The following is an 18636-nucleotide window of genomic DNA, read 5'->3' on the forward strand; positions in this document are numbered from 1 at the left end:
TTTTATCTATACACCAATTACAGAACTGATGGGGTGATACATCTTCCATGATTCTGAATAAATAACTGTGCCAATTAGGTGGACTGGCCACATTAAATTGTTCAGTGTCCAGCAATATGTAGGTTAAGTGAATTAGCTATGACAAATGCTGGGTTCCAGGGATAGGGTAGGGGACTGGGTCTGAGAAGGAAGGCCTTTGGAGGACGAGTGCAGACTTGACAGACTGAATACTTGTTTCCACACTGTAGGGGGTCTATAAATTCTCCCTGTACACTATGAGCAATTTAGCATGGCCAAAGCACTTAACCTGCATATGACTGGTCTGTGGAAGGAAGGTCCAAAGGAAATCCACGCACACACTGCAGGAATGTACGAACTTCACACAGACAGTCGCCCAGGGGTGGAATTGAACCAGAGACCCTGGTGATGTGAAGCAGCAGTGCAAGTCATTGAGTCATTGTGCCAACCCACATGATAAAGACCTCTAGGTGGTACTGCTCCACAATCTCAGTACGAGTCATGGGTCAAATATGGCCTATATAAACTTGAATATTGCTGACAAAAGAAACCTATTGAAGCTTTTCTCCTCGCAGTCATCAGAACATGTTGCAAGAATAAAATGGGCAAACTAATATTCATATGCACAAGATAGGTGTGCGGATTGGTTCACAAGTGGACTCTGATCAGTACAGATGCTGTTGATTGGTGTTGAGAATGCACCAATAATACCACAGAAAATAATATCAGGAGAAGACTTTTGGCCCCTAAAGCCTGCTCCGCCATTCAATAAGATCATGGCTGATCGATCAGTCCTTCAGACAGCTTTCCTGGTTTTTCCCCTACTGATCAGGTATCTATTTCAATCTTAATGATACACAAGGACTCTGCCCCCACAGCTCTCTTTGGCAAGGAGTTCCAAACACTCAAGTAGAGAAGAAATTCCTCCTCATCTCAGTCTTAGAGTTGAGGCATGCCAATTTAAGACTATGCCCTCTGTTACTGGGCCCACCCATAAGAAAGAAAATCCTCTATTTACCCTGTCAAGAATCCTAAAATGTTTCAATGAGATCACCTTTCATTCATCTAAATTCCACTGAGAAGAGTTCCAAACTAACCATTATTCATAAGACAATGCCTCCATACCAGGAATCACCCCAGTGAACTTTCTCTGAACTTAAATAAAAAGTCCATTAATGCTGATTTATTTTTAACAGTCATGCTTTGTTTAAATGTCAAATCAGGCAAGTTGCCTGATCAGTCAGGAGAACTGCCCTGATAGGGTAACAGCCATTTTAATTTTGAAGTTGAAAAATGGATCATTTGTGCACATGGTCTTCCTGCCTGAGATTTGCATTCTTGAGAAAAGTCCTCTCATGAATGCAAGACAAAAATCTTTGTCAAAACAGATTTGTTTTCAGCAAAATTCAAGTTCCACTCTATCAAATGACCATTTCTGGGGGAGGACAGTTAATACCACTGGCTGGATAACTGGCTTGCAATCCAGCATGATACCAGCAGGATAGGTTCAATTCCCTCCAGTCTGAAGCTACCATGGACTTTCATGAAACTTTCACCTTGCCCAAGGCATGGTAATCCTCAGGTTAAACCACCAATAGTCTTCTGAGAGCAGTCCTATGGGCCGGTAAGAATGCAAACTATAGAAACACAACATGACAAGACTTTCTCACAAACCTTGAAGACTTTCATAATCCTGTAATATATGGATAAGCAATAAAATTCAGTACTTACAATCAGTGAGGCTAGCAATCCCAGCAAGTGTGGTGATGGGAACATGAGGCATATCCCCATTCATCCTGAAGTTGTAGAAATGATCGTGTCTACACACAGACTGTTCAGTCTAGTTCCCAGCCAGTCTCACTTCACATCTCCCAGATGCTGCAACAAAAAAAGTCAGTCCATCAGTACCAGTTATTTCACAAATTCTAGCTCGGTTGGAAGTACCTAATGTAGAGTGCCAATATTTGGCAACTTTAGCTAAAGCTATCTAAAACTAATTGCAAACCTACATCTTTCCTTGTTTCAAATATTCAAAAAATTTCTGTTGAGTGAAACAAATCTAAAGTTTGTAATTCAACTCCCACCCTAGTGAGCATTTTAAATTGGCGAAATTCTCATCATTCCAAGACTTCTGCTGCTGAATTTGAGTCTTCCTAAACTAAGAAAAACTAGCCAAGTATACATAGGAAGGGAAAGGTTCGAGATTCTGAAGGGAGAATATAGAAAGCTAGGTGAGATATTAAAAAGAGTTAATTTGCTCTGCTGACCTGCAGGAAATGGGATGTTCCGAGGCTAGGGTGGGATGCCTCTGTTCTACAGGTAGAATGCAAAAGATTTTACATTCCCATCTCTTGGCATTCAGAGCCATTAGCACAGCCATTTCCTAGTTATTCAAAAGCCAATTTACATGGTCATCTCTTACTATTTACATTTTCACCCCCTATTCAGAAATCAATAAGAATATTATAGTTGGAATTTCAACTACTCCCTGTAGTTTAAAAAAAAGACTCAATACATTTGAACATTAAAGGATGATTTGCATGACATTGTTTCTGGAAATGATGTGGTCACTACATTGTCTTGAGTGGCATGTGACTGTGAGGGAGTGGCTGGGGGTTGTCTTGTGGGTATTACTGACTGATGTAAGAATTTTGTATAAAGGAAAGATTTGTTCCCTTTGTTCAGGGAAACTTTTCCAAATGCTTCACAAGTGTGGCGAAGAGTGTTAAGAGTTTCTCCACAGTTCGTACTGTATTTGCTTAATAAAATTTGGTTTTGTTCACAGAAGTCGGTGTTTTGCAATTGCATTAAGTGCATAAGAATTTCAAGAAAAAGAACTCAACATTTGGTGGCAGCAGTGGGATTTAACATAGACAGAGCTTTCAACAGCTAACAGTCTCTATAATCTCTCCATTCACAGGTAAAGCATGCCTTCAGACCACCGCCCACAGCTCCATAACTTGACCCAATGCATTTCAGTCAACTTCAGTCATGAGTAAAAAAAGTGAAGACACAAACATCGGTAAAGAGGAGGTCCATACGCTTTTTGTCAGTGGCCTTCTTATGGATATTAAAGTAAATGAGCTTTACCTTCGCTTTCAATCATTTAAGGGAGCTGAACGTTCACTGATCAAATTAACACCAAAACAGCCAGTTGATTTTGTTACATTTGACAGCAGAGCAGGAGCAAAAGCAGCAAAGGCAGCTGCATTCATCGATCCTGTAGCTGAAGCACTTCACGCTCAGATGCACTGCTATCCTCCATCTGAAGCATCGCTGCAAGGATGGAGGTCTCGTCATTTTGTTAAGTATTAAACGGGCCGAAGGGCCTGTTTCCACACTAAGTAATCTAATCTAAACTGCCCTTATCCAATTATTCAGATCTCTGTGGAATGGTGTGCAAAGACAGACTGGATTTCAGACTGAACTTTACTGGAGATTAACTGGCTCATTTCCACTTAACTTCAAGGGGGTGGAGTGCTCACTAAGGACTATGGACTTGAGAACTTTACTGGTGAACTTTTTCTTTCATTGTGGGAGGATCCTATCTACTGCATGGACAAGTAATTTGTTGTTTATAATCATTGTATGTTATTTATCAATAACTTGCTTAAATACTGGGTGTCAGAGTCTTATCAATAAGCTGGTAGCACCATCTCAGGACCTATCATGGAATGATAAAAGGAGAGAATGAGATCGAACATAGAAAAGTACAGCACAGAACAGGCCATTTGGCCCATGTTGTGCCGAGGTTAAATCCTAATGTAAAATAAAGTAATTTAACCTACGCACCCCTCAACTCACTGCTATCCATGTGCGTGTCTAGCAGTGGATTACATGTCCCCAGTGACTCTGCTTCCACCACCACAGCTGGCAACGCATTCCATACATTCACAACTCTCTGCATAAAGAACCTACCTCTGGTGTCTCCTTTATACCTCCTCCTAATAACTTCAAACTATGACTTCTCGTACCAGTCAATCCTACCCTGGGGAAAAGTCTCTGGCTATTGACTCGATCTATTCCACTCATTTTGTACACCTCAATCAGGTCTTCCCTCTTCCTCCTCCTCTCCAGAGGGAAAAGTCCAAGTTTAGTCAACCTCTCTTCATAAGGCAAGCCCTCCAGTCCAGGCAGCATTCTGGTAAACTTTCTTTACACCCTCTCCAAAGCCACTGCATCTTTCCTTCAGTAGGGCGACCAGAACTGGACACAATATTCCAAGTGTGGTCTCACCAGGGACTTGTAGAGCTGCAGCAAAACCTCGCAGCTCTTAAACTCGATCCCCCTGTTAATGAAAGCCAAAACACCATATGCTTTCTTAACAACCATATCCACCTGGGTGGCAACTTTGAGGGATCTATGTACTTGCACACCCAGATCCCTCTGTTCCTCCACACTGCCAAGAATCCTGTCTTTAATCCTATATTCAACATTCGAGCTCGACCTTCCAATATGCATCACTTCGTATTTATCCAGGTTGAACTCCATCTGCCATTTCTCAGCCCAGCTCTGCATCCTGTCTATGTGGCGCTGCAGCCTTCAGTAGCCCTCTATACTATCAACAACACTTCCAACCTGCTTGTCATCGGCAAATTTACTAACCCACCCTTCAACTTCCTCATTCAAGTCATTTATAAAAACTACAAAGAGCAGAGGCCCAAAACAGAGCCCTGGGGACCCCACTCAACACTGACCTCCAGGCAGAATACTTTCCATCTACAACCACTCTCTGCCTTCTTTCACTTACAAGTTCCCTTTCCTTGGTGAAAACCAAAGCAAAAAAACAAAAAGTCATTTAGAACTTCCCCTATCTGCTCAGACTTCACACACAAGTTCCTTCAGCTATCCCTGATCGGCCGTACCTTCTCCCTGATCGTTCTTATTCCTCATGTATGAGTAAAACACCTTTGGGGCCTCCTTAATTCTTCTTGCCAAGCCTTTTGTGTGCCCTCTCCTCAGTCCATTTCTGAGCTCCTTTCTAGCAAGCCTGTAATCCTCTAAAGCTGTGCTAGATCCTTGCTTCCTCCACCTTCCGTAAGCTGCCTTCTTCCTTTTGATGAGAAATTTCTCTGTTCTCATCATCCAAGGCTCCTTAATCTTACCCCTTCTTACCTGTCTCAGAGGAATAAATTAGTGTATCACTCGCAACAACTGTTCCTTACAGTCTCCACATGTCTGTTGTGCCCTTTCTGTGGAACAATTGCTCCCAGTCTATACTTCCCAACTCCTGTCTGATAGCGTCATAATTTCCTTTTCCCCAATTAAACATCTTCCCTCGGTAACTGCTCCTTTCCCTCTCCAAGGCTATGCTAAACGTGAGGCAGTTATGGTCACTGTCACCAAAACGTGTGCTCCAACCGCGAGATCTGACACCTGCCCTGGCTTGTTGCCGAGCACCAAATCCAAAATGGCCTCTCCCCTTCTCTGTCTGTCTACATACTGAGTAAGGAACCCCACCTGAACACACCTGATAAAGACATCCCCAACCAAACCATCTGCACTTCGGAGGTTCCAATCGGTATTGGGAAAGTTGAAATCACCCATAACAACCACCCTGCTACTTCTGCATTTTTCCAGAATCTGCCTGCCTATGAGATCTTCAATCTCTCTACTATTATTAGGTGGTCTGTATAAAACCCCCAATGCTGTGGCTGTTCCCTTGCTGTCCCTAACTTTCATCCATTCTGACTTAATAGACAAACCTTCAACAATCCTCATTTCTGTAGCTGCCATGCACTCTGATTAGCCATGCTACACCCCCTCCTCTTTTTAAACATTCTAAACCCTGGAACATCAAGCAACCATTCCTGCTCCTGTGAAACCCACATCTCAGTTATGGCCACAACATCGTAGCCCCAAGTACTGATCCACGCTCTAAGTTCGTCACTCTTATTTCGGACACTCCTTGCATTAAAGCAGATATTAGAGTTAAGTTGCTCTGCTGACCTGCAGAAAATTGGAGGTCCTAAGGCTCGGGTGGAATGCCTCTGTTCTACAGGTAGAATGTAAGGATTTTACATTCCCATCTCTTGGCATTCAGAGGCATTTGCACGGCTATTTCTAGTTATTCAAAAGCCAATTTACATGGTCAGCTCCTACTATTTACATTTTCATCCCCTATTCAGAAATCAATAAGAACATTACAGTTGGAATTTTGACTACTCCCTGTAATTAAAAAATGATTCACGACACATTTGACCATTAAAAGGATGAGTTACATTATATTGTTTCTGGAAATGATGTGGTCACTGCATTGAGTCTTGAGTGTCATTGACTCTGAGGAAGTGGCTCGGGGTTGTCTTGTGGGCATTACTGACTGCGATGTAAAGACTTTGTATAAAGGGCAGAAGCCCTTCATCATGTATTCAGGGCTTTTGCCCGAAACGTCAACTTTACTGCTCCTCGAATGCTGCCTGAACTGCTGTGCTTTTCCAGCACCACTCTAATCTAGACTCTGGTTTCAGCATCTGCAGTCATTGTTTTTACCCACTTTGTGTAAAGGAAAAACTGTTTCCTTTGTTCAGGGAGAAGAGAGTGTTAAGAGTTTCTCTCTAGCTTGCACTGTATTTGCTTAATAAACTTTGGTTGTAGTTCACAGATGTTGGCGTTTTGCAATTGCAAAAAGTGCGTAAGAATCTCAAGAAAAAGAACTTAACATATTTGGTTCACATTTTTGGATCTCTTCTGTGGCAGAAGTGATCTGCACAAGGAGGATGGATTTGCACCCAAATCGGGAGAGGATTAATATACTGGCAGGGAGATTTGCTAGAGCTACTCAGGAGGATTTAAACTAGTAAGGAGGCGGTTGGGGCAGGGACCCAAGGAAATAGTGAGGAAAGAGATCAATCGGAGACTGACAAGTTGGGAAAAAGAGCAAATTAAACAGTCATGGCAGGAAGGAACAAAGCAGAGAAGGTGGGAATGATACGCACGAGGCCTAACAGGGAAGGCAGATGAACTTGGGTCACGGTTAGGTACTTTGGAGACCGAAATTCTACAGTTTTAATATAGTGATAGAAACAAAGTCTGGATCTAAAAGTGGAAGTTCTAAAGTGGAGGAACGCAAATTTTGACGATATTTGGCAAGAACTTTCAAAAAACAGATGCTCGCAGGTAAACAGACAGCTGGAAAAAGGGAAGTCTTCAGAAATTAGACAGTATACTCTTGTTAGGGCGAAAGGTAAGGTAGGTAATGCTGAATGACTAGAAAAATGGTGTTTGGTTAAGAAAAAGAAGGAAGCATGTGTCAGGTATAGACAGGATAGATCAAGTGCATCCTTAGAGTATAAAGGCAGTAGGAGTATACTTGAGGGGGAAATCAGGAGGTCAAAGAGGGGACATAAGATAGCTTTGGCAAATAGGATTATGGAGAATTCAAAGGGATTTGACAAATACATTAAGGATGAAAGGGTAACTTGGGAGAGAATAGGGCCCAGAGTGTGATGCTGGAAAAGCAAAGCAGTTAGGCAGCATCAGAGGAGCAGGGGAAAAAAAAAGACATTTCGGGCAAAGCCCTTCATCACGAGAATAGGGCTCCTCAAAGAGCAGGAAGGCAGCCTATCTGTGGAACCTACTAAATGAGTATTTTGCATCAGTGTTTACTGTGGAGAAGGTCATGGAAGATATGGAGTGTGGAGAAACAGATGGTGACATGTTGAAAAATGTCCATATTACAGAGGTGGTGGTGTTGGATGTCTTGAAACACATAAAAGTGGAAAAATACCCAGGACCTGATCAGATGCACCAGAGAACTCTGAAAAGATAGAGAAGTGATTTCTGGGCCCTTTGCTAAGATATTTATATCATCAATAGTCACAGGTGAAGTGCCGGAAGACTTGGAGGTTGGCTAACATGATACCACTATTCAAGAAAGGTGGTAATGAAAAGCCAGGGAACAATAAACCAGCTAATCAGACATCAGTGGTAGGCAAGTTATTGGAGGGAATCCAGAGGGACAGGATTTACATGCATTTGGAAAGGCAAGGAATAATTAGGGATAGTCAACCTGGCTGTGTGTGTGTGTGTGTGTGTGTGTGTGTGTGTGTGTGTGTGTGTGTGTGTGTGTGTGTGTGTGTGTGTGTGTGTGTGTGTGTGTGTGTCATGTCGCATGAACTGGATTCATTTTTTGAAGTTGTAATGAAGAGGATTGATGGAAGGCAGAGCAGTGGATGGGATCTATATGGACTTTACTAAGGCATGCAACAACGTTTCTCATGGGACACTGCTGCAAGGTTAGATCAAGGAACAGGGAGTACTGGCCATTTGGATACAGAACTGGCTTGAAGGTTGTTTTTCAGACTGGAGGTCTGTGACCAATGGTGTGCAAAAAAGATTGGTTATGGGTCCACTGTTATAGAAATGATTTGGATGTGAATGTAGAAGGTATAGTTAGTAAGTTTGCAAATTACACCAAAATTGGAGTTGCAGTAGACAGTGAAGGTAGTTATCTTTGAGTACTAGACCTTGATCAGATGGGCAAATGAGCCAAGGAGTTTAATTTAGCTAGATGTGAGGTGCCGTATTTAGAAAAGGCAAATCAGAGGAGGACTTATACCCTTAATGGTAAGACACTGGAATGTGTTCATAGTTTGTTGCAAGTGGAGCAGCAGGTAAATAGGACAGTGAAGAGGGTGTTCCTTTACTGGAGACAGCGTTGAGTACAGGAGTCAGGAGACTATACTGTGGTTGTACTGGATGTTGGTTAGGCCACTTTTGTAATACTGTATGCAATTATGGTCTCCTTCCTATTGAAAGGATGCTGTGAAACCTGAAAAGGGTTCAAACAAGATTTAGAAGGAAGCTGCCAGGGTTGGAGGATTTGAGCTATAGGGAGAGGTTAAATAGAATGGGGCTGTTTTCTGTGGAGCGTCAGAGGCTAAGGGGGTGACCTTATAGAGGTTAAAAAGGTCATGAAGGGAATGGATAGGATAAGTAGACAAAGTCTTTTCCTTTGGGTGGGGGAGTCCAGAACTAAAGGGCACAGGTTAGGATGAGAGGGGAAAGATTTAAGGGCCTAAGGGGCAACTTTTCCACAGAGGGTGGTGCATGTATGGAAAGAGCTGCCAGAGGAAGTGCTGGAGGTCAGTACAACTACAGCATTTAAAAGGCATCTGGATGAGTATGTGAATAGGAACAGTTGAGGGGGATATGGGCCAAGTGCTGGTAAATTGGACAAGATTAGTTTCGGATACCTGGTCTGCATAGAGAAGTTGGACTGAAGGGTTTGTTTCCGTGCTGTACATCTCTGACTCTATTTGAAATAAAAAGGAAATGCTAAAACTAGAATACTCAGCATCCAAAAGTGAAAGCATGCGCCATGATTAACCAGTACACTTCAATGGCAGCACTGACTTTCCCAAATGGGTTAAATAGCTAGAATATAACATATTTTCCTAAAAGTATCACATTCATAATATGAATGCCAAACAGAATTTTGCTAAATTTTTAATCATCAATACAACTAAAATATTAAATGCAAACTCAAAGTCCTGTATAGATTTTTTAAAAATTTAAACATAAATCTCTAAGGGAGCATTAAATGATAATCAAAACAAAAGTGTTGGAACAAGCTCAAGAGGTACATAGACCATAACAGCGCAGTATAGGCCCTTGGTCTTCAATGTTGCGCCAACCTGTGGAATCAATCTGTAAGTCCATCCAACCTACACTATTCCATTCTCGTGCAAATGCCAATCCAATGACATTTTAAATGCCCTTAAATTTGGTGAGTGTGCTACACGTGCGTTCCATGCCCCTACTACGGAGGAAAGAAACTACCTCCGACATCTGACCTATATCCATCACCCCTCAATTTAAAGCTATGCCCCTTCGTGCTAGCTATCGCTATCAGTGGTAAAAGGTTCTCACTGTCCAACCCATCTAACCCTCTGATTATTTTATGTCTCAATTAAGTTACCTTTCAACCTAAAAAAAATGCTTCACATTTCTTAGTCTTTTCTCGTAAGGCCATTCCTCCATACCAGGCAACATACTCTTAAACCTCCTCTGAACCCTTTCCACAGCATCCACATCCTTCCTATTGTCATCCGTTTCCCCAGTGCCCCCTCAGTCAAAGCAAAACGCTCAGAGACATAGTACAATTTTTACTGCCTTCGCCTTTGTACTGGGCCCTGGATGGAGAGAGAACGATCACCCATGTGCAAAGGGACATGAGTTCTCAGTCTTCTCTCTGGAACAGCAGTTTCTTAATTAATTATATAGTTATTTTACAGGGAGGAGCATCCAGATAAGGCAACATATTGTTTGGGTGAGCATTACTATCAGTGAGTCTCAATAGCAAGGACTAAGCCCATCTGCAGTTATATAATGAATGGGCTTAACCTTAAAGTGGCTTCACATAAAGAATACTTTTCACCTTGTTAAACTGACCTTACATACTGAATACTTCCAATATTGTTAAATGGCTCTACATAACCCATTACCTTTGCCTGTAGCACCCCATTGTTAACTGTACATTCTTACCTGATCTGAGTCATGCTCAGCTGAATCTCTGGTTTAAAAAAAATCAACTCTTTCCTGACTTGCTTATAACCACTACACATTCTCATTCCCTCTTTTTATCATTTCACCATAACCAGAGATGGTACTACCAGCTTTTCTAAGACTCTGACAACCAGTATTAAGCAAGTCACAGCATACAATGATAACAAAAATTACTAGTCAGTTGTAAATAGAATTTGAAGAACCCTCCCATGTAGAAGAAATATTCACCAATAAAATTATTAAATCCACAGCCCTTAAATGACCACTCCATCCACTCAAAGTAGAGTAGAAGCGAGCCAATTCTCCAAAATCTCCTTCAGTAAAATCCAACCTGAAAACAAAATTCAGTCTGCTCTTGTTCATCACTCCACGGACAAAACCGAATTCTTGGATAATGGCATTTAAATGCTTCATAAAACTGACAAGACTTCCACCCTTCCAGAGATGCTTCAAATGGAGGATACCATCGGAGGTGCAGCTGCAGGCTAGGTGAATGAGGCATTCTTTGTTACATTCAAACAGCAGAGTGGAAGCAGACGCAAAGTCAACTGGCTGTTGTGATGTTAGCTTGATCAGTGAACCCTCATATTCCTTAAATAGAAGAGAAGGTAAAGCTCACGTGGTTTAATGTCCATAGACCACTGACAAACAGTGTATAGACCTCCTCTTCACTGTTGTTAGCTTCTTCACTTTTCATGCTCATGACTGGGGAACTGATTGAATCCGTTGGATCAGGTTGCAGAGGGGAGGGCAGGGGTCTGAAAGCCTGCTTTACCTGTGAATGGAGAAACTCTAGAGATGAAGTTAGCTGCTGAAAGCATCTCTGCATTTCCTCCCTGATTCCTTCCTTGCCAAGGTGGATATCAGTCTGAAGACAGTCGCACATTTAACTACACTAAATTGTGTCTACCTATTTCAACATTGAGTTCTTGAAGTCTGTTACTCTGTTCACTATTCATAACATTATCAAATTTTATACAATCCATAAACTTCTAATTGTACTACCAAAACAATCCCGTCAATTATAAATCACAATCAATGGTCCTAAAATCAAACCCTCAGGTACCTCATTTAGGTTATTCAAAAATTATTTTCCTTTCACAAACTGAGACTTTGCTAATGTGAAAGCTGTCAGGAAAAGTATTTCAGAAATCTGGAACAGCAAGAAAACAAAGTGTTTCCTGTGCTAGAGCAACTGAGTTTCAGTTCAGATTTCAATCTCAAATATTTGTGGGAAACAAATGCTGAATATTTTAAAATATGTTCTCCAAATGAAACTTTACAAACAAAACAGCCGAAATTAGTGGCAACTTTTGGTAGAGATCAACATAAGAATTTGCAAATACTGGATTAGTGGTGCTGGAAGAGCACAGCAGTTCAGGCAGCATCCAACGAGCAGCGAAATCAACGTTTCGGGCAAAAGCCCGGATGAAGGGCTTTTGCCCGAAACGTTGATTTCGCTGCTCGTTGGATGCTGCCTGAACTGCTGTGCTCTTCCAGCACCACTAATCCAGTATTTGGTTTTCAGCATCTGCAGTCATTGATTTTACCATAAGAATTTGCAATATGAAGGGAGCCAATGAAGTCTGAACAATAATTAACAGAACTGATCCAGCTCAGCCTAGAGTTAAAATATCAAACTCAAAACGCACTCTTCTTTTTGTGAACACTCTGCATTAAAACCACATCAAATATATTTTAATACAACACACTGAACTGGCTAAAGCATGACCACTGACCCAACTTTCTTTTTAAAACAAACACTGTAGAATTTCAAACAAATCAGGGGCTCAAGGCACTCAATTTGTTTTAAGGTTACAAGTTTGATAATCTTAGAAAGGACATAATGTTGCACCATTTCTATGTAAAAACACAATCTGCCCTATTACATAGTCCACAAACACACTGAACTGAAATCCTGTTTCAAAAAAGGCAAAACAGTTAAGGGATTTTCTGAGCCAGTATTTTAACAAACCAAAACAGTTAAACATCAAACACTCAGCATGGCACAATTTACATTGAAACTTTCCTTTCTCAGCCTAAGTATTAGTACAACCTTAATTTCAGCATTTCTCTTATCCATCCTCACTGAAATTACACTTCTAACGAGAAAGCCCTCACAGCGGACCACATGGCGCCCCAGTCCAAGCCACTCTCTTCCCCCCCGAACAAAGACTTGCAGAGACTCAAATTTTGCCACTCAGGGACTTTGACCCATTCTCACTTTACTCCTCACAGGGACCTGGGCCCCACTTATACAGAGAACTGAAATCCAACCTAGATAACTCTAACTCCAACTAAACACAGAGGACTCTAATGTCAATTAAACACAGAGCTCGAACCCCAGCACAGCAGAGGACTTGAACCTCAATCAAACCCACCTAGGGCACTCAAACCCCAGTACTGCACAGAGGACTCGAACCTCTACCTGCCAGCACGCTTGTGAAACTGTCTCTCTCGACTGAACTAATTACTGTTCGAGGAATTCGTAGAATAGAGAGCTAACGAGCAAGGAGACTGCCTCTGGCACACAGGCATATCAAAAGGGGACCAAAGTTTAAATTCCTACCCCGTGGACCCATCCGCCTTGAGACACCGATGTTCCATGCGGCCACCAACACGGTCCAATCATAACTATTCATTTGAATCCTGCCGACTATGCCAATAATGTCGTCTCAGGGTTCCAAAACTCAAGCCCTCCACCAATAAAAGCTAACACACAATATGCCTTCTTAACAACCCTATCAACCTGGGTGGCAACTTTTAGGGATCTACGTACATGGACAGATCTCTCTGCTCATCTACACTCCCAAGAATCTTACCATTAGCCCAGTACTCTGCATTCCTGTTACTCCTTCCAAAGTGAATCACCTCACACTTTTCTGCATTAAACTCCATTTGCTACCTCTCAGGTAAGCTCTGCAGCTATCTTTGTCCCTCTGCAACATGTAACATCTTTTGTCACTATCCACAACTCTACAGACCTTAGTGTCATACGCAAATTTACTAACCCATCCTTCTATACCCTCATCCAGTTCATTTGTGTAAATGACAAACAACAGTGGACCCAAAACAGATCACTGTGGTAACCAACCGGTAACTGAACTCCAGGATGAATATTTCCCTATCAACCACCTTTCTTTCAGCTAGCACATTTCTGATCCAAACCACTAAATCACCCTCAATCCCATGTCTCTATTTTCTGCAATGGCCACCGTAGGGAAACTTATCAAATGCCTTACTGAAATCTATATACACAACATCAACCGCTTTACACTCATCCACTTGTTTGGTCACCTTCTCAAAAAACCCAATAAGGTTTGTGAGGCACGACCTACCCTTCACAAAACAGTGTTGACTATCACTAATCAAATTATTCTTTGCTAGATGATTACAAATCCTATCTCCTGTAACCCTTTCCAACATTTTACCCACAACCAAAGTAAGGCACACAGGTCTATAATTTCCAGGGTTGTCTCTACTCCCCTTCTTGAACAAGGGGACAACATTTGCTATCCTCCAGTCTTCTGGCACTATTCCTGCAGACAGTGACAACATAAAGACCAAAGTCAAAGGCTCAGCACTCTCCTCCCTGGGTTCCCAGAGAATCCCAGAATAAATCACATCTGGCCCAGGGGACTTACCTATTTTTACATTTTCCAGAAGGTTTTGCACCATCTGTGGAGAGGCAATAGTTCGAAGTCTCAAAGGATTACCGTTATTGAACTCATTGTTAACTCTCTCCCTCCACACATGCTGGCAGAATTAAAAGACCTGCTGAGTTTTTCCCAGAACTTTTTTTTCGAAAATCAGATAGCTGTAAAAGTGTGGAAACAAATCCTTCAATCCAACTCATCCATGCTGATCAGCTGCCCTAAATTAATCTAGTCCCATTTGCCAGCACTTGGCCAATACCGTTCTGACCCTTCCTATTCATATACTCATCCAGATGCCTTTGAAATGTTGTATTTGTAACAGCTTCTACCACTTCCTCTGGCAGCTCATTACATAAACACACCATCTCTCTGCATGAAAAAGTTGCCCCTTATTTTTAAAAATTCACTAATGGGATGTAGATGTCTCTGGCTAGGCCAGTACTCATTGTCCATCCCCAACTGGCAGTTAAGAGTCAACCACATCACTTTTGGTCTGGAGTCACATGTAGTCCAGACCAGGTGAGGATGGTAGTTTCCTTCCCTAAAGGATATTAGTGAATCAAGTTGGCTTTTCCAATGATCCAACAATGATTTCATGGTCATCACTAGACCTTTCGTTCCAGAGGTTTTTTTTACCAAATTCAAATTCCACCATCTGCCATGGCAGTTTTGAGCCGAGGTCCTCAGAACATTAGCTGAGTTTCTAGATTAATAAGCTAGTGATAATACTACTCGGCCATTAAGGCGACCCCCTTAATGTATTATTTAACATATTACAGTTCATAAACATTCAATCGTTACACGGAGTTCAGGTAGTAAACAATTTACACTAAGGACATATTACTGAAGTGTACATAATGACCAAAAGAACTGAATTGATTATTTTTCGAGACAGTAAGAATGACAACCTAGTGTAAAACTTGCTTTTGCAGAGAACACAGTTAGATGCCAGTTTTTTTTTGTGCTGAGGATTAAAGACCTTTGGAATTGTTATATGAAGGATGTTGTTTACTGGGTAAAATTTACAGCACAGGAACAGACACTTCAGTCCTCCAAGCCTATGCTGACACATTTTGCCCTTCCATACAAGAACTCTCTTCACTTACAGGACCTGTATCCCTCTATTCCCTTCCTATTCATGTAGAGGAGATTCACCAGGAGTTGAAAAATGTGCTGGAAAAACACAGCAGGCCAGGCAGCATCCTAGGAGTAGGAGAATCGATGTTTCAGGCATAAGCCCTTCTTCAGGAATTCCTGAAGGGCTTATGCCCGAAACATCGATTCTCCTGCTCCTCGGATACTGCCTGGCCTGCTGTGTTTTGCCAGCACCACATTTTTCAACTCTGGTCTCCAACATCTGCAGTCTTCACTTTCTCAGAGATTCACCAGGATGTAAGTTCAAGTTGCTTTCTTTCGAGCAGAAAAGGTTGAGGAGTGACCTGACAACAGACCATAAGAAATACAAACTGGAGTAGGTTGTTTGGTCCTCAAGCCTACTCTGCCATTCAACCAGATCATGCTGACTGATCCAGCATTCCCCACGTCCACTTTCTTGCCTTTACCCTCTAAACAATTCTTCTGATCAAGAATGTGCCCTAAATATAAAGGGTCAATATAAAAGGTTAAGAAAGGACATAAATCTTAGTGAGTTTTGAGAAGATTTGTAGCTCAGGTTGAGGTTTTGGATGTAGCTTTGCTCGCCGAGCTTGAAGGTTCATTTCCAGACATTTTGTTTCCTTACTAGGTAATATCTTCAGTGGACCTCACGCAAAGCAATGCTGAAAATTCCTGCTTTCTATTTATATGCTTGGGCTTCTTTGGGTTGGCGATGTCATTTCTGGTGAAGTCACTTCCTGTTCCTTTTCTCAGGGGGTGGTAGCTGGGTTCCAACTCTATGCATTTGTGTAGTGTGTTCTGGTTGGAATGCCATGCTTCTAGGAATTCTCGTGCGTGTCTTTGTTTAGCTTGTCCTAGAATGGATGTATTGTCCCAGTCAAAGTGGTGTCCTTCCTCATCCATATATGAGGATACTCGTGAGAGAGTCATGTCTTTTTGTGGCTAGTTGGCGTTCATGTACCCTGGTGGCTAGTTTTCTGCCTGTTTATCTAACGTAGCGTTTGTTACAGTTCTTGCACAGTATTTGTAAATTTAGTTTTGCTCATTGTGTGTATAGGGTCTTTCAATGACATAAATCAATACCAGTAATGTTGAATAATACAAGATTTAGTGACTGGGAAACTGATGGAGATCAATATTAGAGAAATTACACTGGGGAAAATTGAGGGGGCTGAAGGCAAATAAATTCCCAGAACCTGAAAGTCTACATCCCAGAATACTGAAGGAAGTGGCTCTAGAAATAATGGATGCATTGACGGTCATCTTCCATGATTCTGTAGACTCTGGAACAGTCCCTGCTCATTTGAGGGTAGCTAATGTTATTCAAAAAGAGAGTCAGAGAGAAAACAGGGAATTATACACCAGTAAGCCAAACAACATTGGTGGGGAAAATTCTTGAATCCATTATTAAGGACTTCATAGCAGAACATTTAGAAAGCAGAGGCAGGATCTGACCGTCAGCACAGATTTACGAAGGGGAAACCATGCTTGACAAGACCATTGGGATTCAATGAAGATGTAACTAGAAGAGTTGACGAGGGCAAGCCAGTCCGTGAGGTAATATTTGGACTTTGAGAAAGCGTTTGACAAAGTCCCACATAACAGATATTGTGCAAGATTGAAGTGCATGTGATTGGGGGAAGTGTATTAAGGTGGATAGAAAACTGGTTGGCAGAGAGGAAATAAAGTAGGAATTAATGGGTCCTTTTCAAATTGGCAGGCAGTAACTAGTGTGGTATCACAGGGATCAGTGCTAGCACCCCAGCTATTCACAATATATATGGATGATTTGTATGAGGGAACAAAATGTAACATCTCCAAGTTTGCAAACGATACCAAGTTGAGTGGGAGGGTGAACTATGACAAGGATGCAGAGATCAGCTTGATCTAGACAGGTTGGGTAAGTGGGCAAAGCAAAGGCAGATGCAGTATAATTTGGATAAATGTGAGGTTATCACTTTGGAAGCAAAAATAAAGTGGACAGATTATTACTACCTGAATGGCTGCAAATTGGGAGAGGGGAGCATGCAACAGGGCCTGGGTGTCCTTGTGTACTAGTCGCTAAAGAGAAGCATGTAAGTGCAACAGGCAGTAAAGGAGGTAACTGGTATGCTGGCCTTCACTGGGAGAGGTTTCAAGTTCTGGAACAGGGATGTGTTGTTGCAGTTATACAGGACCTTGGTGAGGCCACACCTAGAGTATTGTGTACAGTTTTGGTCTCCTTTTCGGAGGAAGGATGCTTTTGCCTTCAAGGGAGTGCAGCAAAGGTTTACCAGTCTGATTCCGGGATGGTAGAACTGATGAGAGAGGAGAGAATGACTAGGTTAGGATTGTTTTTGCTGGAGTTCAGATGAGTGAGGGGGGAGAAAAGAATCACACAGAGACATAAAATTCTAACAGGACTGAATAGGACAGATGCAGGGAGGATATTCCCAATGATGGGTGCATCCAGAACCAGGGGTTACAGTCTGCGAATTTGGCATGGCCTAAAGGAGACATTTCTTCACCCCAAGAGGGGTGAACCTGTGGAATTCACTACCACAGGAAGTGGTTGATGCCAAAATATCAAATGTATTCAAGAAGCAGCTAGATATAGCACTTCTTTCTCCACACGACTACTAATTCTATTCCAAATAATTGTGACCAAAAGTCTCTCTGCTACCAAAGTTTACTGACAAGTCTGTAATTTCTAGGATTAACTTTACAACGTTTTTTTGAACAAGGTTATAAAATGTTGACAATTTTCCGGCACCGAGTCTAGGAACAACTGAAACATTAAAATACAACAAGCCTCAAAGACTACCACTCGGTGGCTCTGACTCCCCATAACAATGGAGTGCTTCAAGAGGTTAGTCATGGCTCACTTCAACTCCAGCTTCCCAGCCTGTCTCAAGCTCTTGCAATTTGCCTGCCTGAATAGATCCACAGCAGACACCATCTCCCTCGCCCTACACTCATTCCTGAACATCTGGGCAACAAGAATACCTACATCAGGCCTTCGACTAGTGACCACAGCTCCACCTTCAGTACTATAACCCCAAACAAACTAACATCTAAACTCCAAGACCTAGGTCTCTGCTCTGCCCTGCCCTCTGCAACTGGATCCTGGACTTCCTAACCAACAGACCGCAGTGAGAAGATGCTACATCACCTCCTGCACAACAATCCTCAACACTGGTGCCCCAGAACTCTGCGGACTCAGCACCTTACTACACTCCCTATACACACATGGCCGTGTGGCCAAATTTCATCCAAACTCCATCTGCAAGTTCACTGATGACATGGCTGTTGTAGATATCAAACAATGACAAGACAGAATACAGAAAAGAAAGATTCTTGG

The 18636-nt window shown here is 42.0% G+C and overlaps 1 protein-coding gene across 5 annotated transcripts in view; it reads right to left on the reverse strand.

The window, feature by feature from the left end:
* Nucleotides 1-18636, reverse strand: part of LOC140493806 (nipped-B-like protein) — a 523989-nt gene that overhangs the window by 442498 nt on the left and 62855 nt on the right. For all 5 annotated transcript variants that reach the window (XM_072592747.1, XM_072592718.1, XM_072592708.1 and 2 more), the window contains exon 2: nt 1750-1896. In XM_072592747.1, the coding sequence (XP_072448848.1) occupies nt 1750-1813 (64 nt within the window). In that variant the 5' untranslated portion in view covers nt 1814-1896. The remainder of the gene's footprint in view (nt 1-1749; nt 1897-18636) is intronic.

The sequence above is a fragment of the Chiloscyllium punctatum genome, chromosome 2 (genome assembly GCF_047496795.1).
Source record: "Chiloscyllium punctatum isolate Juve2018m chromosome 2, sChiPun1.3, whole genome shotgun sequence".
Classification (NCBI taxonomy): Eukaryota; Metazoa; Chordata; class Chondrichthyes; order Orectolobiformes; family Hemiscylliidae; genus Chiloscyllium; species Chiloscyllium punctatum.